This window comes from Gopherus evgoodei, chromosome 10, assembly GCF_007399415.2.
Source record: "Gopherus evgoodei ecotype Sinaloan lineage chromosome 10, rGopEvg1_v1.p, whole genome shotgun sequence".
NCBI classification, from domain to species: domain Eukaryota; kingdom Metazoa; phylum Chordata; order Testudines; family Testudinidae; genus Gopherus; species Gopherus evgoodei.
Window position 1 is genome coordinate 25,858,779 of NC_044331.1, and position 25,948 is coordinate 25,884,726.

The 25,948-nt window shown below is 46.5% G+C and overlaps 1 protein-coding gene across 1 annotated transcript in view; it reads right to left on the minus strand.

Annotated features, from left to right (window-relative positions):
- PRTG (protogenin) overlaps positions 1-25,948 on the minus strand; it is a 126,445-nt gene that overhangs the window by 47,636 nt on the left and 52,861 nt on the right. Inside the window, exons 3-9 of the mRNA XM_030578237.1 lie at positions 24,615-24,759; positions 23,053-23,186; positions 22,520-22,657; positions 21,192-21,350; positions 14,257-14,416; positions 13,222-13,469; positions 8,093-8,257 (exon numbers count right to left, since the gene is read on the minus strand). Of these exons, the coding sequence (XP_030434097.1) occupies positions 8,093-8,257; positions 13,222-13,469; positions 14,257-14,416; positions 21,192-21,350; positions 22,520-22,657; positions 23,053-23,186; positions 24,615-24,759 (1,149 nt within the window). The remainder of the gene's footprint in view (positions 1-8,092; positions 8,258-13,221; positions 13,470-14,256; positions 14,417-21,191; positions 21,351-22,519; positions 22,658-23,052; positions 23,187-24,614; positions 24,760-25,948) is intronic.

Below are 25,948 nucleotides of genomic sequence, written 5' to 3' on the forward strand. Positions count from 1 at the left end.
CAATAATGATTAAAAGGTTTAGATATAAAATGGTAAAAGGTTTAGAAAACCTGACCTATGAGGAAAGGTTTAAAAAACTGGGCATGTTTAGTCTTGAGAAAAGACGACTGAAGAGGGACAAGACAAGAGTCTTCAAATATGTTAAGAGTTGTGACAAACAGAACGGGGATCAATTGTTCTCCATGTTTCTTGAAGGTAGGACACAAAGAATGGGCTTAATCTGCACCCAGGGAGATTTAGGTTAGATATTAGCAACATTTTCTTATTATAAGGGAAATTAGCTCTGGAATAGGCTTCAAAGGGAGGCAGTAGAATCTTGATCACTGGAGGTTTTTAAGAACACCTATCAGGCAGTGTTCCCTCAAATTTTTCCCACCCATATGCGGAATGAATTTTATTATGTGCACCAATATAGAGGTGATGTGTGACACACAACAAAATTCATGTGATGGAGGTGGAGCTGAGGGGTTCAGAGCGTGGGTGGGGGCTCAGGACTGGGACACAGGGTTGGGGTACAGGGGTGTGAGGACTCTGGCTGGGGGTGCAGGCTCTGGGATGGAGCCAGGGATGAAGCTCAGGGCTGGGGCAAAGGGTTATGGGGGGGAGGGCTCCAGCTCAGGGTGTGAGTTCTGGGGTGGGGCCAGGGATGAAAGATTTGGGGTGCAGGAGGGTGCTCTGGGGCTACAGTGGGGAGAGAGGACTCCCCACAGCTCTCTTTCCCCACAGCAGTAGCTGGGATGCAGGGGAGAGATACCTCTCCTCACTGCGGCAGCTCCGGGGCTGGGCCGCAAGATAGGCACCCCTCTCCTGGCCCCTGCAGGTCCGGGCCAGGACTGGGTTCGGGTCAGGCCACCCCAGCTGGGTCTGGGCCAGGACTCCCAGGTTCAGGGTTGGCCCGGGCTGCCGCGTCTGGGGCTGGGTCAAGCCGCATCTCCCCAGCTGGGGCTGGGCTGGGATAGGGACACCCCGGCCACGGCAGGTCCAGGCCATGGCATAGTTGGAGCTGGAGGGCTGCCATGGCGGTGGCAGGTTGGGGGCCGGGCCAGGTTAGAGCCAGGGAAGGAGTTCCCCTTCCCCGCCAGCGTTCCCCGAGTGCCTACACAGCGCTAAATAGGATGCCGCACAGCCGCACAGTTTATAGGGGACTTAGCTATCAGGGATGGTCTAGGTTTACTTGGTTCTGCCTCAATGCAGGAGGCTGCACTTGATGACCCCTCAAGGTCCCTTCCCGCCCTACATTTCTATGATTCTATGATTGCATATATGGTTTCGTTAAGCTAGGTAACATTTTCTGATGGAGTCTTTTCTGCTGTGAAGAATGATTTGCATGGCTTCAGGACAGGAATGTTCCAGACTCAATGTCCAAACAAACATCAAGTCATGAGATGAAGATCATTGGGGTTCAGTTGCCTTACCCGTTGTTGTTCTGGGTCAAGATATCTGGAAAGGTCCAAACACTGATAGGTGGATGGAATAACACTTGTAGGAGGCTTGGAAACCAGAATTACCTGAGCCAGCTGGGGACCGCAAGGATGACTTGTGGCCTGTCTAGACAAATCTTCCATAGATCCTGAGATAGTAGCAGAATGAGAGGGAAAGCATAACTGAAATGATTTAAGGAAGGAAAGCACTGCCCATGGAGCATTGACCTTCATCTCCCCTGTAGCAGTATATGTTGCACTTCCTGTTTGCCTGAGATGCAAACAGGTCCCAAGTGGGGGTTCTCCACTGAGTGAAGATACTATTTACTAATGAATCATGCAACTTCCACTCGTGATCAGTGGCAAAATGTCTGCTGAGGCTGTCTGCCGGTAAATTCTGGGTTCCTGAGAGGTATACTGCCAATAGGGTGACGTGTGGTTCTGTAAGCACCCGTTCCATAAACTGACTGCTTCTGTTCAGAGGGGGATGGAGTGTGCCCTTCCTGCTTGTTTATTTAAAAAACAGTGGTTATGTTGTCTTACATTATCAGGATGTGCTGGGAATGTACGAATGGTAGGAATGCTTCGCAAGCCACTCGTACTGCTCTCAGCTTCAGAAGATTTAATTGCATTTTGGCTTCTCGAGGCATCCACGTGCGTTGTGCTGTGAGATGGCCCACATGGGCTCCCCAGCCTATTAGAGAGGCATCTGTTTATCATCTTATATCAGAGGGGCAGCCGTGTTAGTCTGGATCTGTAAAAACAGCAAAGAATCCTGTGGCACCTTATAGACTAACAGATGTTCTGGAGCATGAGCTTTCGTGGGTGAATACCCACTTCGTCATACGCATGTAGTGGAAATTTCCAGGGGCAGGTATATATATGCAAGCAAGCTAGAGATAATGAGGTTAGTTCAATCAGGGAGGATGAGGCCCTGTTCTAGTAGCTGAGGTGTGAAAACCAAGGGAGGAGAAACTGGTTTTGTAGTTGGCAAGCCATTCACAGTCTTTGTTTAATCTTGAGCTGATGGTGTCAAATTTGCAGATGAACTGAAGCTCAGCATTTTCTCTTTGAAGTCTGGTCCTGAAGTTTTTTTGCTGCAGGATAGCCACCTTAAGGTCTGCTACAGTGTGGCCAGGGAGGTTGAAGTCTTCTCCTACAGGTTTGTGTATATTGCCATTCCTAATATCTGATTTGTGTCCATTTTCCGTAGAGACTGTCCAGTTTGGCCGATGTACATAGCAGAGGGGCATTGCTGGCATATGATGGCGTATATTACATTGGTGGACGTGCAGGTGAATGAACCGGTGATGGTGTGGCTGATCTGGTTAGGTCCTGTGATGGTGTCGCTGGTGTAGATATGTGGGCAGAGTTGGCATCGAGGTTTGTTGCATGGATTGGTTCCTGAGCTAGAGTTACTATGGTGCTGTGTGCAGTTACTGGTGAGAATATGTTTCAGGTTGGCAGGTTGTCTGTGGGTGAGGACTGGCCTGCCACCCAAGGCCTGTGAAAGTGTGGGATCATTGTCCAGGATGGGTTGTAGATCCCTGATGATGCGTTGGAGGGGTTTTAGCTGGGGACTGTATGTGATGGCCACTGGAGTCCTGTTGATTTCTTTCTTGGGTTTGTCTTGCAGTAGGAGGCTTCTGGATACATGTCTGGGTCTGTTGATCTGTTTCCTTATTTCCTTGTGCCAGTATTATAGTTCTGAGAATGCTTGGTGAAGATTTTGTAGGTGTTGGTCTCTGTCTGAGGGGTTAGAGCAGATGCGATTGTACCTCAGTGCTTGGCTGTAGACAATGGATCATGAGATGTGCCCGGGATGGAAGCTGGAGGGATAGCGGTTGGTAGGTTTTCGGTATAGGGTGGTGTTAATGTGACCATCACTTATTTGCACCGTGGTGTCTAGAAAGTGGACCTCCCGTGTAGATTGGTCCAGGCTGAGGTTGATGGTGGGGTGGAAGCTGTTGAAATCGTGGTGGAATTTTTCCAGAGTCTCCTTCCCATGGGTCCAGATGATGAAGATGTCATCAATGTAGCGTAGGTAGAGAAGGCGCATGAGTGGACGAGAGCTGAGGAAGCGTTGTTCCAGGTCGGCCATAAAAATATTGGCATATTGTGGGGCCATGCAGGTGCCCATAGCGGTGCCACTGATCTGGAGATATATATTCTCATCAAATTTGAAACAGTTGTGTGTGAGGATAAAGGCACAGAGCTCAGCAGCCAGTTGTGCTGTGGCATCATCAGGGATACTTTTCCTGACAGCTTGTATTCCATCTGTGTGTGGGATGTTTGTGTAGAGAGCCTCTAGATCCATGGTGGCTAGGATGGTGTTTTCTGGAAGGAAACACCTGTTTATCTGTTTATCATCTTGTTAGGTGTGGAGAACAGAAAAGGAACTTCCACACAACATGCCCAGGGTCCTTCCACCATGTCAGAGAGGCCCTCACCTCAGAGTGAATTATCACTATGGTACTCATGCTGTGCTCGCTCAGTGTATATAGTGTTCAGAGCCAAGCTTGCCAACAACAGAGGTGGAGTCTGACAAATGGCATCATCATAAATACATGATGTTATATGGAACAAAACAGTAAGGAATATCCAAACTGAGATTCAAGGGCAGCACATAACTAGATCTGTTAGAGCGTCCATGGCCCAAAATTTGTCCATGGGTAGGTACGCCCTTGCCATGATTGAATCCAGTGCCACTCCTACAGATACCATGATATGCACCAGAGATAGGGTTGACTTCTAGCATCCCTGAGAAACTGTGTAAACCTGGAGATAGAGAAGTGACAAGACTGACATTAAGACTTCCAGGAGAGATCTGCCGGTCAGAAGCCAGTCATCTAGAGATGGGAAGATGGTGGAGCTGCCCTGTCTAAGCTGAGCTGCTGCTACTGAGAACACTTTTGTGAAGACTCTGGGAGCTATAAACGGGTTTTGGAGGAGGTGTACAGAGAAACTTAATCACCCAGAATAGATGATGTCCAGCACCCACCTGTTGTCATTGCCACCCAAATGTGGGAAAATTTTGCTAGGTATCCCCTGAAATGGGATATGGAGATGGGATCAATATTGGTTCACAGCTCCGCAGTATCATGTCAAAAATATATCTTGGTTGGAGGATGAGGATGGGTAGCTGTGGCTGAAATGGTAGGTGCAGGGTATCTTGGCCTTGGCATTTTCTGTTATTTGCGAGGTGACTCATAGGAACACTGGTGATAGAAGGGTTGTGGTAAAGATCATAGTTTGTAGGGTTGTTTATTATATTTTCTCTTTGGGCCATGTGTATATATATCCAGGAAGATGAGGGTTGCCCTAGAGTCTTTCAATGAGTGCAAAAACTCATCCATCTCCTCATTGAAAAGACTTGTCTCATCATAAGGCGAGTTCTCAACAGTATTTTGAACTTCCCCAGGAAACCCCAAAGAGCGTAGCCATGATTTCCAGCACTTCAAAATGCTGGTTGTCCTGGATCTTGATGCCATTTCAGCCACACCAACTGCAGCTCGTATAGGGGTTCTGGACACTCGCCTGCCCTCATTAATAAAGGCTTGAAACTGAGCCTGTCTTGCCGATACTTTGAGGTTCTAAACTGGAGGTTGGCAGAAGTAAACACCATTCTCTCCATAAGGTTGACACACTTGGCTTCCTTATCTGAGAGGATAGCCCTTAGGTGCTGTGTTTGCCTGGATTTTTCTGTGGTTGCCTGGACCACCAAGGAGTTCAGGGCAAGGTGGGTAAACTAGAACTCTACTTCCTTAGCTAGGACAAAGTACCGCTTCTCTGCCCTTGTGATAAATGAAGGGAGGGGAAGCTCCATTTTATGGGCACCCAGCAAGCCAGTTATTTATAAAATCCCTGTTAGTAGCTGTTCTCTACTTGTTTTACCTGTAAAGGGTTAAAAAGTCCATAGGTAAAAGGGAGGGAGTGGGCACCTGACCAAAAGAGCCAATGAGAAGGCTAGAACTTTTTAAAATTGGGAAAAAACTTCCTGTCTGTCTGTCTGTGCTGTTCTCCCAGAGTGTAGAGACAGGGCTGGAATCATGCTGTAAAAAGGTATGAAAAAAATCACCAGATCATACCTAGAAACTTCTTATTTGAAACTCCAGAAATGTAAGTAGATCAGGAAATGTCTAGGAATACATGATTAGGTTTCTCTTATATTTCTTTATGGCTTGTGGACTCCTTTGTGCTAACCCCAGTTGCTTTTGTTTTGCTTGTAACCTTTAAGCTGGACCTCAAGAGAGCTATCTTTACACTTAATCCTTGTAATTGGTTTTTTTTTTTAATCTAGCAAAAAGCCTAAGTTCCAAATGTATTTTCTTTCTTTTTATTTTTAATAAATTTTACCTTTTTTTACGAACAGGATTGGATTTGTGTGTCCTAAGAGGTTTGTGCACATGTTGTTTAATTTCCTGGTAGCAACAGATAATTTCTTCTGTTTTCTTTTTCAGCTCTTCCATTGGGGGAGGGGGGGTTTGAGGGCACCCCACAGGAAGGAATTCCCAAGTGTGCCTTCCCAGGTTCTCAAAGGGGTTTTTTTGCACTTAGGTGGTGGCAGCATCTACCCATCCAAGGTCAGAGAAAAGCTGTAACCTTGGGAGTTAAATACAAGACTGGAGTGGCCAGTGTTAATTTTTAGAATCCTTGTGGACCCCCACCTTCTGCACTCGAACTGCAGAGGGGGGAATCAGCCTTGACAGGGTAGGGACATAGATAGCTAGTTTGTGCCATACATCCCTTGCCTGTTCTAGTATGGCTTCGTTTACTGGGAATGCAGCCTGCCTGGAGCCCATAGGCTGCAGGATAACTAGGAGCTTATGTTGAGGGTCCTGCACCTCCCCTAAGGAATTTTTAAGCTCTTCCACCACTCTTTGTAAGACCTCCTGGAACTACCTGTGATCAGCAGGAGGAGACAGGCTCGAGCGACCGCTTCATCAGAACCAATGGCACCAGCTCGTATTCCCCTTCTTCCGTGAGTTCAGCCTGGCCCCTTAAAGGAAAGGGGTGGTAAGACTCCCTGTTGGAGTGGACAGATTCCTGGCAATGTGTGTAATGGTTCCAAGAGTCCCAAGCAAGCCAGTAGGAGGGGTCAATAGCAGGCTGGGATGGTTCCCAAGGCATTGGATCCAGCCACACATTTCCTATCTGTATTGGCCAAGGCAGGTTCCAGGAGATTTTCAATCCCCTGTCTGGGCTGAATTGCCTGGGTGGAAGGGAAGCTGCTTCCACCAATCCATCTGACTCTCCGAGAGATGCAAAGGTCAGATCTGGGTCCATTGGCTGTGCTGCTGTTCTGCTGGGAGAAAACTGTGACTAATGGATGGGACAGAGGATAGATTTCTTCCAAAATCTTGGATTCCTGCAGGTGTTTGTATCTCCCTGGTTAGTACTGGTCCCAATAACAAGGGAAATGTTGGGTCCGGGAGGACAAAAATATTCTCTGGAGAGGTATAAGTCACCAGCACCTTCAGAGGTTGCATCTTTTCACTCCGTACCACCACAGTAGGTGTAGATAGTGATTCCTTAAGGGGCCACAGTGCTGAATGAGTCTCCGACCTTGTAGGTTTTGACAGTACTGGCAGTTCCCAGTCCTTCAGGACCCAGCGTTTATTTTTAGGTGGCACCGCAATCAGTGTTGAAGATGATGCAGAGGCTGGTGCTGAAGAAGTCTTGCTCCTATGAGTCTTTTGAACATGCTCATGCAGGTAGAAGGGCCTAACTCCTAATGGCTTTGGATTGACGGCTCACTCGACTTGTACAGGGTCGGTGAAGGATTTCTTCTCTTAGAGGGCCTAGGAGGGGATCCAGTTTTGTTTGTGAGAGTGCTTCCTACTCTCATTAGGGGGCTCAGCCACAGGTTCCCTCCCCCTCTGCATTCTGGAATGAGACATAGTACCAGTGGTGCCCTCCCTGCTGACTCTGGCCAATGTACAGGGTGATCTGCCCAACCTGGGTCTGACTACGGCCTCATTAAGGGCTCCATAAGGTGCTTTAAAAGCCAAAGCTCTTGTGGCTGTCATGTTCTGCTGGGAAAAGAGTGGCAGATACCACAGTTAGTGGAGATATCTGCTTCTTTGGGGCAGCACTGGTGGTCACTGCTGACCAAAAAGCAGGGGAGGAGATGAGGAAAGGTTTTTTAAGCCCGGTATCCTCAGCATAATCTAAGACCCTCCTGGTCTTCCAACACACTTCCTCATTGTGGATTCTAACACTAAGAAGAATTTATAACTTTGAATACATTTACAGGAAAAAGTGAAAAGACACGAGGATTCTAACTCGGGTCATGCAGCAGAAAGAAGGAACTGGAGAGGCCACCCCACCCCACCCCACCCCTTATACCCTCAGTGCAGAGCAGGAGGATTGCAGGGGCACAAGTGCAGACCAACAGACACTACCTGCAAGCATTCTCCAGACTTGAACGCCTGTGAACCCACAGTGGAATACAGATGGGGACCAGCACTTGAAGAGGGAAATTCTTTCAGCATAAAATACATATATCCTTTGTAATACAGCATGTTTTTTATCCTCATTCATTTCAGTGGCCAGTTCAATTCTGTCTGTACCCAAAACTCCCAATGATGTCAGTGGCATAGGATTGCACATCTGTTTTAAATAAATAAATAAGTACGCATATTTTGCTCTACAATATTTATTTGACTTACCATCTTCAAGGGTGTGCTGAGTCACGTGATCTGACATCTGACTGGCTCCCATGGGCATGTAGGCCACAATATAAAAGGTGTAATTGCTGGCTGGTTCCAAGTCATCAATAATGTAATGAGTTGTGTCATTTCCAATAACCACTTGATACTCTTCATTATTTAAACCTGGAATAAAACAAGAGTTAACAGAAACAAAAATTGCTGTCAGTCTCTTAATACAAGATGATCCATTACTGCCAGGATGGTGGTCATGCAAGTTAAAGGTTGTTTAAAAATAAAAATCCTGCTATGTAGTTCTTTTGTGAATGGAAGTAACTGTGTCTTGCTATAAATTACTGTGGTTCAGGATTTTTCCTGAATAAAAGATGCTGAATAGCATTAATCTATTCCGAAATCCTTTCACGAAGTAGTCACAACAAACTGTGCCCAATGTACAGTAACATAACAGACGAGCTCTAATAACTTTATCATTTGTAGCTAATCTTTAATTCTACTTGTTTAGAACCAGTGTGTTTTTTCAAAATCTATTTACAGAGCCTTCATATATTAGACTGAGGAATGTGAGGCTCCATTCTACTTTAAAAAACAAAACAAACAGAAAGAAGTCATTCTGCAAAGGATCTCATTTTAGCCCTGGGAGTTCTATTAAATTTGATTGACATGGGTTTTTCTTTAATTCAGAAAGAAGACAACAGGATTGGTACAGAATGAACTTCAAAAATGTTTTGCTCCTTAATGAGCTGTAAAAAAATTCTCAGCAATTCACATTAAAATATGCATAGCAATGTATAGAGCAAGCCTTGTCTTTGCTGGGCTTTATTCCTACACAGAGAAGCTGCAAAATGGAATAGGTTTGGTGAAGGCTGCTGTGCTTAACAAACAATTCACACCAAATACATGTCAACTTAATCAAAACTCTGTAAGAGCCAGCCCCTCCTCTTCACAATTGAATTTATAAACAAAACGAAAGGCAAATTCCACCATTAAGTTTTCCCACATTTCTGAATTAACTTGATAGCATTTTAATTAGACAAGATTAGGACCATCTCATAACAGACTAGTTAATGGCTTGTTAATTAGGAATTGCATGGCACGATTTCTGACCTGCTAAACAAGATCCTTGAGCTCAAATTAAAAGGACTTGTTCTTTCATTGAATGGATTGCTAGGCCTCATGTGGAGGTCCTAATGAAACAGCCATAATAGAGAACAAGGCTTGCCTTCCACCACAATCAGTATCCCTTTTGTACCTTTTCTAAATCACTAACAAGGAATTAACACACTCCAACATGCATTCTCATCAGACTCTTATTCTTCTTGCTACCGTGACCCCTGATTTGAATGTAAAATATTCTGCTTAAAAAAAAATACAAAAAACACACCTGTTAGTTTCTTCAGCCAACTTTATTAAACACTAGCCTCTTTGGAGGCAAAGGGGGGTTGAGGTAGTTTTGAGAGTGCATTTTATAAATGCTAGACTTGTTGTGGAATTAAACGACGAATGGAGGGATCTTTTGTTTTTAACCACCTACAATGTTGTGAACATGAAGAGGGAAATCTTTGGAACTGCATATGATTAAGTGCATTATAAAATATTACTTTTTATTTAAACTAGCATTTATAAGATCCTGATGATGTGTCTAATTTAGAACAGCTCCATCTGAAAACATTGTTTCATTTGAATATTTTAGGACTGGATGACTTGCTTACTTGCTTACTTTTACACTAACCATTAATGTGAAAATCCATCCTTCTGCTAAATAAGGAAAGCTTAAAAAACCCACACCTATATAAACACAGAAAAAAACATTAAGATAAAAAGATAGTATGCATTATATTGCATGTAAGTATGAAATATTTTCTTATGGGATTTTTATGACAGTACATACAATTTGAGCAAACATAGCAACAGAAAACAGAAGGACATTAAAGTGGTTTCACATGATTATTAATTATTTTACATTAGTAAAGCCCAGAGGCTCCAATGATCTCAGAGCTGCAAAGAGTTTATACACTAGTGCCCCGATCCTGCAAAAATTTAGGCACATAAGCAACTTCAAGCACGATTGATCCCATTAAAGTCAAGCCCATCTGTGAGCCTTTGCAGTATCAGGGCCCAAGATTCCATAAGTAAGCATAACAAACAGGGAGAATGGAGAAAGGAAGGATGTGGGTAACAGTGATAGTCTACATCAGCATGTGCTCCTATCTCCAATGAACAGCATAAAGAATTTAAGTTTTTGAGATATAAACAAACATGAGATCTCAGCAGTCCAGTCTATGCTGGTCACTTCCCTAACTATATGATGGGCTGAATGGCTTATCAAGCTATCTGATTTTCTTTACTAGCAGCTAGCTTACACCTCTCTGCAGTATGGGCACACACATATACAGCTGCTTCCATAACAATACAAACTGCCTGATATGACACTCTCTCATGAAAGCAGAGCTTTTCAGGGCAGTTTTTCAGGCTTTGAGTAACATCTATGATGTGGAGTAACCTGTTCTCAAATGGTTTCACACACTTTCATCTGGGAGAACAATTGTATCTGAAGCAAGTACAACCCCTAGAAGCTTCTGAACCCTTATGCTTTTTCTACACTAAAAAAACCTGAATGTGTTTTTCTGCACAGGTGCAGGTCCACAGGTGCTACCCACTTGAAGCAGGGCTTGTGACATGATGGTAAAAATGCACATATTCTACTTACATTTTGGTTTCCATAGCTAAAGTTACCCAGTGTAAATGCACCAGTAAGTGTTAGGGGTTACCTATATGAAGGCTAAACAACAGCCTTCCATACAGCAAGGCTATTACATGAAGGTCTGGAGGGATGAGCAAGCCCTTTGGACAGTTGAACTAGCAGGCCCAGCAGAGCTAGGGCTCACTTGGCTTTCCCAAGGCCACCCAGCTGAGTACCATCACAGCAGGTGAGCTTCAAACTCTGGGACATGTTTGACCTTTGGATAAGTAAGAGTTTCAGTTAACCAGGAGCTGGATAATGGATACACATCTCTTCAAAGAGATGCTCAGCTGGTGCACTTCCTGTACAAATATTCAGTAAGATATTACTTCCCAGTTCCCCATGAAGTTACCCAGGCCCTCACATACTGCAGTGATGGAGGCCATGTAAGTACCCAGATAGAATATATAGCATGACTTTAACATTCATATTTAATTTGAATGGGAGTTGTGGGGCTAATTCCTCAGCAATTTTGAAAATCAGAGTAACTTCCTGCACTTTATCAATTCTCTGTCCTCTTATCTTTTAAGGCTCTTTCCTCCCTTCAAACAAAACCATCTCATGTCCTGAGAACATCCCATTTACAAAAGCAAAGGCAGCAATTCCTGCATCAGTATTAGAGTAATTATGCGGTCCTTCCGGTCTTCCGCCTACCAGATGGCAAGGTGATATTCCACATGGAGAGCTAAGCAACTGCAATCCTGCCCTAGAATAAACTAGTTGCTGAATAGAAGCAGAAAAAGCAATCATTCCACTTAGAAAACTGAGTCACACCTAGGAGACATACTGCAGCCTAGTTAAATCCATGCACCTAACTAATTTTCAAGTCACTTGTCAGACACTATCATAGAGAATAAAAACAGGTGAAAATGTCTAGTTACATCCTTCTGCCTATTTAACTAACCTTTTTTTATAAAGGAAAGAGGTAACATTCTAGAGACAACAGCAGAGCCTCTAAATAATGAGTTATTTCAGCAAATTTTAAAATCTGAATTTTGATACTGGCTAGCAGGATTGCTGAACTTGACATTGTTTCAGCATGGATGTTACGAGGAGCACTGGGTCGGTCTGGGTCTGGGATGATTTAGTTGGGGATTGGTCCTGCTCTGAGCAGAGGGTTGGACTAGATGACCTCCTGAGGTCGCTTCCAACCCTAATCTTCTATGATTCTGACATATCTCCACTTTAGTCAAGGAGGGGATGAAAGGAGAGGAAAACCCACTCCTGTGGGTAAAATTCTATCAAAGGGAAGGGAATAGAGTGAACTGGTAATTAGCTGTTCCACTCTCAGTCTAGCTGCTATAGAAGCCCTTCTGCACAAACTCCATGGGTTTGGGGATCCGCAGTGGAGAGATGAATCTGGGGAAAAGCTACTCCCTGTGAAACCACAGGGCCAGAATTATCTTAGGGCTTGTCTATATGAACATTTAGCTTGTGGCAAGGTGGGATGTAAATGTACCTTGCACTAGCCTTATAAGCAATAAGCATTCGGGTGGACCCTGCTGCTACCCACTAAAAGTTCTGTAATGTGCTTTGATCTACTCCCAATTGATCAAGTGCACCAGGGAACTTTTACCATGCAGCAGCATGGTCCACACAGATACTTAGGCTATGTCTACACTACTGCCTATGTCAGCAAAACTTATGTCATTCAGGGGTGTATATTCTACCCCATGAGCAACATAAATTACACTGATGTAAGTGCTAGTGTGCACAGTGCTATGTCAGCAGGAGAGCTTCTTCCGCCAACATAGCTTATGCTGTTTGCAGGGGTGGGTTTTTTATGCTGACAGGAGAGCTCTCCCCCATTAGCAAGAGCATGTTCACCACATGCCCTGCAGCAGCACAGCTGTACTGGTACAGCTCCACTGCTGCAGTGCTGACATGCCATTAGTGTGCAGCAAGATAGTATGAGGCAGATTTACACCCCAGTGTTCATATAGACATGCCCTTACATGAAACCTACTTCTGTGGTGTATACTTCCTAGCCTAGCATACATGTGGGATGGAAAATTGGCAGAGGCTCCTGTTTCCATGGGAGATGAAAATCCAAAAAGTAACATGGAGGCACTGGGCTGCTGTACCAATGCTCCTGCCCGCCATGAAGGCCATATTCTTCATCCAGAAGGTGGAAAGGTAAGCCATGTACCCAACCCCATGAATGAAATGATCTGGCAGAAGCTTTGTAGGGTCAAGCATGCAGAGTTTACCATCTTAACCTGGCTGTCCTGTGGGCTTTTATGTGGGAGGGTGTGATTTATCCCTAAAATCAGCTTATGCGATCTTTGTTATTGGCAGACTCTTCCTATGATGAACTACTGCAGAAAACCCTGGATGCATGAGACTGTAACAAATATTACACAATCGACTTCAGACTAACACTGCTTACCTTCTGCTTTCATGTAGTGCACTGAATATGCAATCACTTTGTCTGAATTATAGAGCGGTCTCTCCCAAGCTAGCAGAATTGCTGAACTTGACATGGTTTCAGCATGGACGTTACAAGGAGCACTGGGTCTGTCTTCTGACATAACTACAGTCAATCTGGCACGGGACAGGATAGACCCCTGGCTATTTTCAGCCATGCACTGATAAATGGCATCATCTTCAGGAATGATCTGGTTAATCACCAATTTACTGAATTAAAAAAAGAAAAAGAAAAAATCATGTCTAACAATAACTTAGCTCAACGTAATGCAAGCCACAACTTGGCTCTTACCCTTGCTCCAGGGATCTAGTCTAAATTTCTCACACTCCATTTTGCATTAATTTTTTCTCAACATAAATTCATATTTAGTCATAAAAATTAGCCTTTCTGGAGCTCTTAAAAAACTTGCATGCCAGTATCCAGATTTGCAATGCTAGTGTCCTACAAAGTTAGGGAAATTAAAAAGAAAGGCGAAAAAAATCTTCACAAGCTCACTTTATTTCTAAAATAGTTCTTTAGTAACCTCGTACTTTCTGTTTTGTAATTGATAGTATTTTTCACCTTTAATTGTTTTTATTTATTTTTAAATAAGAGTTTCTCACTCTAAGTTAATGAAATAGGAGCTCAAACTATGGGCCAGATTCTGATTTCTGCTACACCAATATAAATCTGGAGTAACTCCACTGAAGTCAATGAAATCATTCTAGTTTTACATGGGCATAGCAGAGATCAGGAATCTGGACCTATATCACAGACGGTTTTAGCTGTGGTATTTATATGTAAACTAATTTATGTTTATTTTTTTTTTACCAAGAAGTAGTTGCCTAGTGTCATCAAAAGACAGATTAAAGTATTTGGAAGTAAAACCAAACATTGAATGAACTAGAGAAAGCTGTAATTCACTTACTTGAAAATACTCTGTTCTCTCCTGTATAGCAACAATTTATAACTACTGTATATTTCATGACATTAATTATAATATAATGGTAATCTCACCTGTTGTACATTTTAATTCTACCATTGGAGTGTATCCTTCTTCCATTTTTTAACCATGACATTTTGGGTGCTGGAATTCCTTCTGCCTGACATGCAAAACGGGCAGTACCAGCTCTGGGCCTTGTTAAACTTTCTGGCCATTCCACAAATGAAGGTGGTGCTACAGGTAAATAATAAGCAAAAATAAAAAATACAACAAATCTAAGGTGTGGATAAAACCAAGAGAAGAAAAGACGGTTACTCACCTTTGTAACTGTTGTTCTTCGAGATGTGTTGCTCATATCCATTCCAGGTAGGTGTACGCGCCGCGCGTGCACGTCTGCCGGAAACTTTTTACCCTAGCAACTCCAGTGAGAAGGCAGGTTGCCCCCTAGAGTGGCACCACTATGGCACTAGATATATACCCCTGCTGGCCCGCCCGCTCCTCAGTTCCTTCTTGCCGGCTACTCCGACAGTGGGGAAGGAGGGCGGGTGTGGAATGGATATGAGCAACACATCTCGAAGAACAACAGTTACAAAGGTGAGTAACCGTCTTTTCTTCTTCGAGTGATTGCTCATATCCATTCCAGGTAGGTGATTCCCAAGCCTTACGTAGGTGGTGGGGTCGGAGTGAGAAGTGGCGGCCTGGAGCACTGCCGAACCAAAGGCCGCATCATCTCTGGACTGCTGGACCAGGGCGTAATGGGAAGCGAATGTATGGACCGATGACCAGGTCGCCGCCCTAGAGATCTCTTGTATTGGCACGCGGGCGAGGAAAGCCAGCGATGATGCCTATGCTCTGGTGGAGTGAGCAGTCACACGGCCCGTCGGAACTTGGGCCAGGTCGTAGCAGGTCCTGATGCAGGAGGTAACCCATGAAGATAACCTTTGGGAGGAAATCGGCAGCCCCTTGACCCAGTCCGCTACTGCCACAAATAACTGAGGGGACTTGCGGAAGGGTTTGGTCCTGTCCACATAAAATGCTAGTGCCCGTCGGACATCTAGCGAGTGGAGCTGCTGCTCCCTGCGGGACGAATGGGGCTTGGGGAAGAAGACTGGGAGGAAAATCTCTTGGTTCACATGGAAAGCTGAGACCACCTTGGGAAGAAAGGCAGGGTGAGGCCTCAGCTGTACCTTGTCTCTATGGAAGACGGTATACGGTGGGTCCACCGTGAGGGCCCTCAGCTCTGACACTCGTCTAGCTGAGGTAATGGCCACAAGGAAGGCGGTCTTCCACGAGAGGTAGAGCAGGGAGCAAGTAGCTAATGGCTCGAATGGAGGGCCCATGAGCCGAGTCAGGACCAGGTTGAGGTCCCATGAAGGGGCCGGAGGGCGAATTTGTGGATAAAGCCGCTCCAGCCCCTTCAGGAATCTCGCCACCATAGGGTGAGAGAAGACAGAACATCCGTCCACTCCAGGATGAAACGCGGAGATGGCGTCTAGGTGGACTCGGAGGGACGACAATGCCAGACCCTGGGTCTTAAGGGACCAGATGTAGTCCAAAAGAGTGGTGACGGGAGTCTCCACAGGGCGAAGAGCTTTCTCTGAACACCAGCAGGAGAAACGCTTCCACTTAGCTGTGTAAGTCGCTCTGGTGGCAGACTTTCTGCTGCCCATGAGAACCTCGCAAACCGGGGTGGAACATCGCAACTCAGAGTCTGTCAACCATGCAGGAGCCATGCCGTCAGGTGAAGAGACGGAAGGTCCGGGTGACAGAGCCTGCCATGGTCCTGAGTGATCAGGTCCCGATGAAGGGGCAGGGCAACTGGGTTGGCTACTGAGAGGTCCAGCAACATGGGGTACCAGTGTTGTCTGGCCCATGCTGGAGCTATGAGAATCACCCGGGCTCTGTCTCTGTGCACCTTGATGAGAACTCGGTGAATCAGCGGGATGGGCGGGAAAGCATAACACAGGTGGGCTGTCCACGGGATCAGGAATGCATCCGCTAGAGACCCTGGCTCCCGACCCTGGAAGGAGCAGAATGTTCGAAACTTCCTGTTCACCCTGGACGCGAAGAAGTCCATCCGGGGACGACCCCACCTCTGGAAGAGTGAGAGGGCGACGTCCGGACGGAGGGACCACTCGTGCGAACGGAAGGATCTGCTCGGCCGATCCGCTAGGGTGTTCCGCACTCCCGGGAGATAGGAGGCGGACAGGTGAATCGAATGGGCTATGCAAAAGTCCCAGAGACGTATTGCCTCGAAACAGAGTGGAGAGGACCTGGTGCCACCCTGCTTGTTGATGTAAAACATGGTCGTTGTGTTGTCGGTGAAGACCGCGACACAACGACCTTGAAGGAGATGGACAAACGCTTGACAAGCAAGGCGGACCGCCCTCAACTCTCGTACGTTGATATGGAGGTTGATTTCTTGTGGTGTCCACAAGCCCTGAGTTTTCTGGGTGCCGCAGTGAGCCCCCCATCCCAGATCGGAGGCGTCCGTGGTCAGGGATGCCGAAGGTTGGGGCGGATGGAATGGGAGCCCCGCACAGACTACCGATTGGTCCAGCCAGCAGCGAAGAGAGTCCAGCACCCTCTGAGGGACGGTGACGACCGTGTCCTACGACTGTCTGGCCGGCCGATACTGCGCAATGAGCCATGATTGAAGAGGTCTCATGCGGAGTCGGGCATATGCTGTTACAACCATGCAGGCTGCCATGTCGCCTAGGAGGGCCAGGCACGTTCGTAGAGAGGTCAGCGGGGCCGCTCGCAAACGTAGAATGATGTCCGACAACGACTGGAACCTGGGCAAGGGTAACAAGGACCTGGCCAAGGTAGAATCTAGAACGGCCCCGATAAACTCTATCCGCTGTGTGGGGAGTAGAGTAGACTTGTCCACATTGATTACGAGGCCCAAGGTCGGAAAGAGGGTGCTGATCCTGTTGACATGGTCGCGGACCTGCAGCTCCAACGTGCCTCGGATCAGCCAGTCATCCAAGTAGGGGAAGACGTGGATGCGGCAACGTCGAAGGTGTGCGACGACGACTGCCATGCATTTTGTAAACACTCGCGGAGCCGTAGAGAGGCCAAACGGAATGACCGCAAATTGGTAATGTTGGCGGTCAGCCACGAAGCGGAGGAAACGCCTGTGTTGGGGGGCAATCGAGATGTGAAAGTAGGCGTCCTGCATATCGAGGGCGGCGTACCAGTCTCCGGGATCCAGGGAAGGTATAATGGTTCTAAGGGATACCATGCGGAACTTCAACTTCACGATATACTTGTTGAGTTCCCGCAGGTCGAGAATGGGCCTGAGGCCGCCCTTGGATTTGGGGATTAGAAAGTAAAGGGAATAAAACCCCTTGCCCTTCTCGTTTTCCGGAACCGCCTCTATGGCTCCCTTGGCAAGGAGTGCGTGCACTTCCTGACGGAGGAATTGCTCATGAGAGGGGTCCCTGAAGAGGGACGGGGAAGGTGGGTGGGAGGGCGGGGGCAAAGAAAACTGCAGGCGATAACCGGCCTGCATCGTACACAAGACCCAACGGTCCGACGTTATTTGGGTCCACGCCGGGAGGAAAAAGGAAAGGCGGTTGGAAAACTGCGGGGAAGGATCCGGAGGGGAAACTGGTACTGCGCCCCCGGGCGCACCTTCAAAATGAAGGCTTAGGTCCTGGAGGGGCCTTGGTGGAGCCTTGGTTCTGCCCCGTTTGCCCACCAGACTGCCTGCGGTGGTTGTTCCTGCCTCGGCGCCTCAAAAGGTCCTGCCGTGGGCGGAACTGAGAGTATGGCCGCCGCTGCTGCTGCTGGTTTTGCTGCCTGAACAGCCTACGTTGTGTCGCCGGCGTATGCATGCCCAGCGACCTTATTATGACCCTGTTATCTTTAAGATCCTTCAATCTAGGGTCTGTTTTATCCGAAAACAGGCCCTGGCCTTCGAAGGGGAGGTCCTGGATTGTGTGCTGGAGCTCCGGCGGAAGGCCAGAGACCTGCAGCCAAGAAATCCGGCCCATCGTGAGCCCCGAAGCTAGGGTCCGAGCAGCCGAGTCGGCAGCATCAAGGGAGCCCTGTAGCGATGTTCTTGCTACTTTCTTGCCCTCATCCAGGATGGTAGAAAATTCCTGGCGTGCATCCTGGGGCAAGAGCTCCACAAACTTCCCCGCCGCTACCCAGGAATTGAAGGAGTAGCGGCTGAGGAGGGCCTGTTGGTTTGAGACCCGGAGCTGCAGCGCCCCCGCCGAATAGACCTTGCGGCCCAGGAGGTCCATCCGCCTCGAATCCTTCGACTTGGGCGCTGGGGCCTCTTGCCCGTGGCGCTCCCTATCGTTCACTGACTGGACCACCAACGAGCAGGGGGTCGGGTGAACATATAAGTATTCATAGCCCTTTGAGGGGGCCATGTACTTTCGCTCCACCCATCGAGCCGTCGGAGGGATGGAGGCCGGTGACTGCCAGATGTTAGTGGCATTAGTCTGGATCGTCTTTATGAAGGGCAGGGCCACCCTGGTGGGCGCATCGAATGAAAGGATGCTCACCACCGGGTCCTCAATTTCCGACACCTCCTCCGCCTGCAAGTTCAGGTTCTGTGCCACTCGGCGGAGGAGGTCCTGGTGTGCCCTCAAATCCGGGGGGGGGGGCTGGAGGACGAGGTGCCCGCCACTGCCTCATCCGGAGACGAGGACGAGGAGACCCCCGGCCACAAAGTGTCCACGGGGGGATCCGTGAGGGGCTGCACCTCTGTTTCCGGAGGGAGCTCTGGGTCCCGGTGAGTACCGTCCGTTTCCGGGGAGTGAGGGGGTCTAGACGCCGTCGCCTCCGGTGGTCGGCACTCCGCCACAGGGCGGGGGGTAATGTGTTGCAGACCCTGGGCCTGAGAGTATGCCCATGGGGTCCAAAACCCCCACTGTGGAGGCCCTCGTTCTTGTGGCGGAGCGTCTTGGAACAGGGCCGCGTGCCTGTCCTGTGCCATGGCATAGACACTGCCAGTGTGGGAGGAAACCGACAGCTCTCTAGAAGGCCAAGGGGGCGCTGAGCTTGGTTGATATGCAGCTCTATGCGCCGTGACTGACGCTCCCCTCGGTGCCGAGGCTCGGTGCCACGACCCACATCGGTACCGGGATCGGGACCGGGAACGGCGTGATGATCTGTGCCGAGATCCCGACCGGGAGCGGGAACGATGTCGGTGCCGGGAGCGGGACCGCGACCTTCTGTGAACGCGGTGCCGGGCCGGCAGCGGAGATCGGGACCTACCACCAGCGCGGTGCTGGGAGGTCGACCAGGTTCGGGACCTGCCACCGGTTCGGTGCCGGGAGGTCGACCGCGGGGCCGAACACCGAGGCGAACGGCTCCTGGAGTCTCGGTGCCGGTGGTGAGATGAGCCCGACCGGGACTGTGCGGATGGTGATCAGTGCCGTGAGTACGACCGGTACCGTCTGGGCGACCGGTGCCGGGACTCCGAGCGGCGCCCCGAGCGTGAGCGTTCGCGCCTCCGGGGTGATCGGTGCCGGGACTCGGGAGACAGTGCTCTAAGCATCGGCCTACCCCTGGAAGTTATGCGTCCCGGGGGTGCCGGCTGAGGCTGAGATGGCTCCGTTAGTGCAATTAAGTCCCGAGCCGAGGTGAAGGTCTCCGGCGTCGATGGGACCCTTAGCTCGACCCCTGATCTTACGGGGGAGCTAGGTGGAGCTGGACTCGACGGACCTTCTGGGCCCGGAGTCGACAGCAGTCCTGCAGGCGGTGCCGCGGCAAAGGTAGGTGCCAGGCGGTCCGCTCGGGCCTGCCTTGATGGTGTCGCAGACGCCGAGGGACGTAGATCTGCTCCCGGTGCCGGAGATGGTCGGTGCCGGGGAGTCTTGGCGCGGTCCGGTGCCGGAGCAGAACTGGCTGACTGCGCCGCCGGCGCTGGAGACAGGGCCACTTCCATGAGGAGAGCGCGAAGTCTTTGGTCTCTCTCCTTTTTAGTGCGAGGCTTAAAAGCCTTGCAAATGCGGCACTTGTCGCTAATGTGCGATTCCCCAAGGCACTTAAGGCACGCGTCGTGGGGATCGCTCGTAGGCATCGGCTTCTTGCACGCCGAGCACTGCTTGAAGCCCGGCGAGCCAGGTATGGGCCCGGTGCCGGGGAGGGCAACGGCCCACCCACAGGCAACGTTCGATAACTATTTACAGGATTCTAACTAACTATTATACTAAAAGGCTATCTACTACTTAACTAAGAACTATCTACAATCAAACGACGAAGACGAACAGGAGAGCTAGGGACGTGGAGGTCAGCAAGCCGCACTCCACAGTTCCAGCAACTGACACGGCGGTAAGAAGGAACTGAGGAGCGGGCGGGCCGGCAGGGGTATATCTAGTGCCATAGTGGCGCCACTCTAGGGGGCGACCTGCCGGCCCACTGGAGTTGCTAGGGTAAAAAAAGTTTCCGGCAGACGTGCACGTGCGGCGTGTACACCTACCTGGAATGGATATAAGCAATCACTCGAAGAAGAAGCAGCACTACTCAGGCTAAGTGAAGTACTTGTGGACATCTCCATGTGAAAACCACACGTGTTTCATATACTCATAAAACATGCCTCTTTTTTTTTTTAAGTTGTATGTGTGAAGTGTAACATATGAAAGTAAAGACTTCCATATTAGTTCATGTATGAGTTCATATAATGAATCATATTAAGTCCAATGCATAAAATGCTGATCACGAAGCACTCACGAGTTACATATATTTATACACATTGTCAGATTTTTTTTCCTGTTAGAAAATTAATCTTTCAATAGCAAACGTGGAAAAACTCCATTACATCTGATTGTCTTTAAGAGCAAGCAAGCTGCCATACAATTCTTAAGTTACCAGTATATGGCACTCACACATCCAGTAACTGCATTTCACCCGTGTGACCTTACTGCAATCAATACAGCTATAAGGGTATAACAGAGGGTAGAATCTGGCCTAAATTATCAAGTACAGAACAAAATTTCACATAGTAGCAGGTTGTTCTGGCACACTGTGGAATTCAAAGCAAGCTCACCTAACACAGTGAGAGTTGCCATTGCAACTGTGAAGTTCCGTGTGCCTGGAATAGTTGCTCGACAGACATAAACTCCAGCATGCTGCACTTTTACATCAGAGATCATGAGGTTCCCATTTCCGAGGACACGGGTATTGAAGACATCAATGGACTTGTGGTCTATTTGAGAGAAAAAGTTATTTTACAACGTTACTCCACAGTGAGTATTTAATCTAATCTACAGGCTATATGGTCAAAAGCCTCGGACAATATCCAATGCTCAAAAGAGGAAATAGATAGATGAGCTTATACAGGTTTCCATTTGTTATTTGGTTTGCCTGTGGATGTACATTGCTATTAGCTGGACATCATGTATAATTTACTCTAGAATATATTTGAAGTTCTGCCTGTTAGCTGAATTCAGTGCCAGTATCTCATGCAACCTACTGGGCACATTTTTACAACCTGTCCTTTGGCATTTTTCACTTCCTGCCCTGGGCTGGGACTGAATTCATCCCAGATAATGTCCACCTGCTTTTCACAGAGAGATAGAATTCAACTACTGGTAGGTTATATTGGGAGTGATCACATATTTTCTATAAGCCTCCCAGCAGACACTATGCAGAAATCCTATTAAATTAACCGTCGTGTTTCATTTTTCCTTATTTGGTTTTCTATATATCTCCAGGCTCATTCAGACACATCTCTGTTTATCTGTCTCACCCTTAGAAGATGGGAAATACAGAAGCACCACTTTTGTTAATTTGTAAACCAGGTCTTCTATCAACACAGCCCTATATTTCCTATTTATTGGTAAAGGCCATTAGGCATGTGTGTGGAGGGAAGAAATAAAACATATTCTTGTAGAAGAGTGAAACTTGCTTGTCAATATTAGTTACAGCAAAATTCCTTTCTCCCCCTCCTCCCACCCACATCCCCTTCTTCCCACTCATTCTACTTAGGGACAGATTAAGGCTTAATGTGACTTGAATCCCAAACCCTATTTGTGTATTTCTAGGAGGAAGGTGAGGAGAACTTTCAGGACCGTTTGTTTTGCGGTACATAACCACTCAAATCTGACTCCACCACTGAATCTACTCTAGTCACAAAGTCCCCAAAGGTCATCTCATGCTCCACCTCGTCAATATCATATCGGGGGCAGTGCAGAATTGACAGAAGGCGGCATGTAAATCCTAAGTGCTAGAAAACACCTGAAGGCTTATTTACAACGTTGCTGAAAGATTGTGCAAAATCCTTTTCATTTATTTCACTCATCCCAACCTTTGCCACTAATCCATGGCATATACAAACCCAAATAATAACCTAATTGCTGAAATTTTAACGCCTACCTAAACGGCTCCATGAGATGATCGGCTTTGGATTCCCTGTAGCAACACACTCCAAGATGACAGTCTGATGAAGAGATGCTGTAATGTTCCGAGGACCAGCTATAATGGCTGGCTTCTGGAATGGCTTCAAGTCTAAGGCTTTTAAAACCAAAAATGATGCACAGGATTAAACTCAAATCCAATGGATCATACGAAAATCCAATCAATCAAGAAATAAAACATTGTAACTATATGTTAAAAAAGAGGTAGCTTAAAAGTCACTCCTAAAGTTAAAATTACAACAGAAACACATTGTTTAATTGTGATGTTGCGGATAACGTGCATTAAGGAAACAACAAGAGGAAGGTGAGGGGGAGAATTTTTGGGGGAAAAGAGCTGATACTTCCACAGCTAATGCATCATTTTCAAAATAAATGCATCAAGAACAGTTAGAGCATGAATACTGCATGCATGTTTTTATTTTGTAGATTATATTAAGGACAAGGCTATCAAATATGGGGAAGACATTAAATGAAGGGATATATTCTGTGTACCTGGAATAACACTAAGTGCTGCCTCAACACTTTTCCGTCTATTGGCTACAGTTGTAGCAACACATCGATAACTCCCAGCATCCCTCTTTTCAACACTATAGATCTGCAAAACTCCCGTTGGTAGAGCAGTTATCCTGCCAAGAAAACAAATTACATTATATTTAGGAATATTCTAATTAATTGTGGAAAAGAACACAGACCACGATTCACTGACTTGATTATCTGAGAGCAATCACCACATCAATCTGAAAATGGCTGGCAGGAACCTAACAAAAATATTCTAAACACATGACTCACCTCTCTGTATTCCTTACCTTCAAGGATCAATCAGGGAAATCCGCTCCATGCCCCACCCCCCACTGATGAAAGCATAGGAATTTACCCGTAAACATTGATCTGCACCCTTAGATACCAAACCCTCATTAGTCAGCCTATTACTCTCAGATTGGTGGGTCTGAGGATTCACAGTCAACTATTTCCAAAAACGTTGACTTGTTTTCAGTGGTGGTGATTTCCAGTTCAAGTACGTATCTGATATCTAGAGAAACACACTCCATGCTGCCTGTAATTGTATCCATGCTTCCAACTTTTCTCCTTTTTCTCTCTCTGTTGCAACCAGGGAAGGATGAACATAGTCAACCTGAGTTATGTGGTGAAGTAGAAAGTTTGCAGGGGGGTTGAGGGGCAAGAGGAGATAGGGAGGGTCATGCTGCAAAGACAGGGGTAGGGGGAACAAGAAAAATGTAGCAGGGGGCATGCTGTGAGTTAACTGATGATCAGGTCAAAGGAAAAGCTCTACAGAGAAGGAATTTCATAGTATTAAGTGTTCCAACCCAATTTACCCAGATACCATAATCCTTTATCACACCTGTAGGGAAAAGTATGCCCAGTGCTAGCTTTCTTACAGCAGACCTCATACATACCACTAGTGAAAAATTTCTCCAGCTGAAATTGCCCCAGCAGCCAAACCCCCTTGCACAGCATCCCATGACTGCACATCGCCCTTTTACTTTACTCTTTCATTCTACAGCCAGTAGCACAAGGCAGCAATTTCCTGAGGATTCTACTTCTCATAATCTCCTAATACTTTAATTAATGGTCCAGTGAGTATCTAAAAACTTTTTTAAAAAAAAATCCTTAAAAATAAACATAGGTGGGTTTTCTATTCCTTTGCTGACATCATCTAAGAAAATGATTAAATAAGGCCTGAGTTCTGTGATACTTATTCACATGACTAACTTTATAGAAATAAGTAGCCTTATTGACTTCAGTGGGACAACTTTCTTATATAAAAGTTACTCACATGAATAAGTGGTGCCAGGATTTATTTATTATTCTGAAAGTGAATTATTCTGGACTACAGTGCCAGTTTCGATGTCAGACATATATTATTATTCTGGTTGTTAATGATTCTGAGATGTTAACATCTGGAGTATAGTGCAGTTAGTGCTTCATTATCAATACCAGCATTTAAAGGTTAAGATTCTCCATTCATACTGTGGTTTTAAGAATGACAGACTCAAACACAGAGTAAATATTCCAAAATGTAAAAATCTACATACCTGTCCAAGGCTAGCGGTAAGGCTGTTCGGTTCACTTCCCATGTGATTACGGCAGGAGGGTTTGCTGTTATTTTACAAGCAAACCGAGCCACTCCACCTTCTTGGACCTCAATTGAAAGTGGTTGGACTTCAAATGCAGAAATGGCTAAAAAAAAAAAAAAAAAAAAATTAAAATACTGAAGAAAAGTAAGTTAGAAACAAATAAACCATACTAGAATCCAGTGAAGTTAAACATCAGATTACACAAGAAATGTATTTGCAGATTAATTTGCATAAAAATTACCCAGAATGGTCCCCTTCCCTACATTAAAAAAGCAATCATCTTCTAGGCTTGTATTGTTTTAACTGAAGGTGCGCTTTTAGACAAACTTCATTCAACCAGTGAACGTTTGCCTCTGGACCCACATAATACGATCTAAGAGTGGCTTATTTTGGTTTAGCTAATCCTGTTAAAAATATATATATAGTAAACTAAATCAAACTAAACCATTCTTAAACCAAATTAAGTCTATCTATAAAAAAACGGGCTCTGGTTTAACTAAAAAACAGACCTCTCGTTAAATCAATACAACTGTATGTGTACAAAAGAATTCCAATCTGGAGCCTGATCCTACTATCCCCATTCTGGGTAAACTCTCATTCATTACAATGGGAGCTTTGCACAACTAAACTGGGCCCCTGCCAGTTAAGTTTGGTCCTGACTTTATAACAACAGTAATTACTATCCTTCCTCAGTTCCAGAAAAGACACCTGTACAAGTTTGTCTTTGATGAGAAAACAAAGAATAGTGTACTGGAAAGGATGGCGAACACATAGTAGTAGTTTCATCTCAACTGTCTGGGATACATTATCTGTGGTGTAGCCACTGACACCCAGGAGCTCCCATTACAAAGTTTTATCTGTTCAGTTTAAGGGAGTTATAACAAAAATAAAACACTTTACACAGCAGACCAGTAAACACCTTCCATTTAACTGTTTGACTCCCTTGCTCAGGAAACAAAGGAGTGGGGGTGAGGGGAGGGGAAGGAGAACAAAGCCTCTAATCAATTGTTGTAGACCTGAAGAAGAGCCCCATGTAAGCTCGAAAGCTTGTCTCTCTCACCAAAGAGGTTGATCCAATAAAGATATTACATCACTCACCTAGACTCTCTAATATCCTGGAACCAACCCGGCTACAACACTATATGTTCTACTTACTGATATTCATGGCACAATCAGCTCTATAGGGAAGAATGCTTCCATGGACCTCAGGGAGGTGGTGTCACAGCAATGGCAAAAACTCTTCACTTTTTATAGGCTGCATCTACACTGTGGGGTTATACCAGCACAGTTAT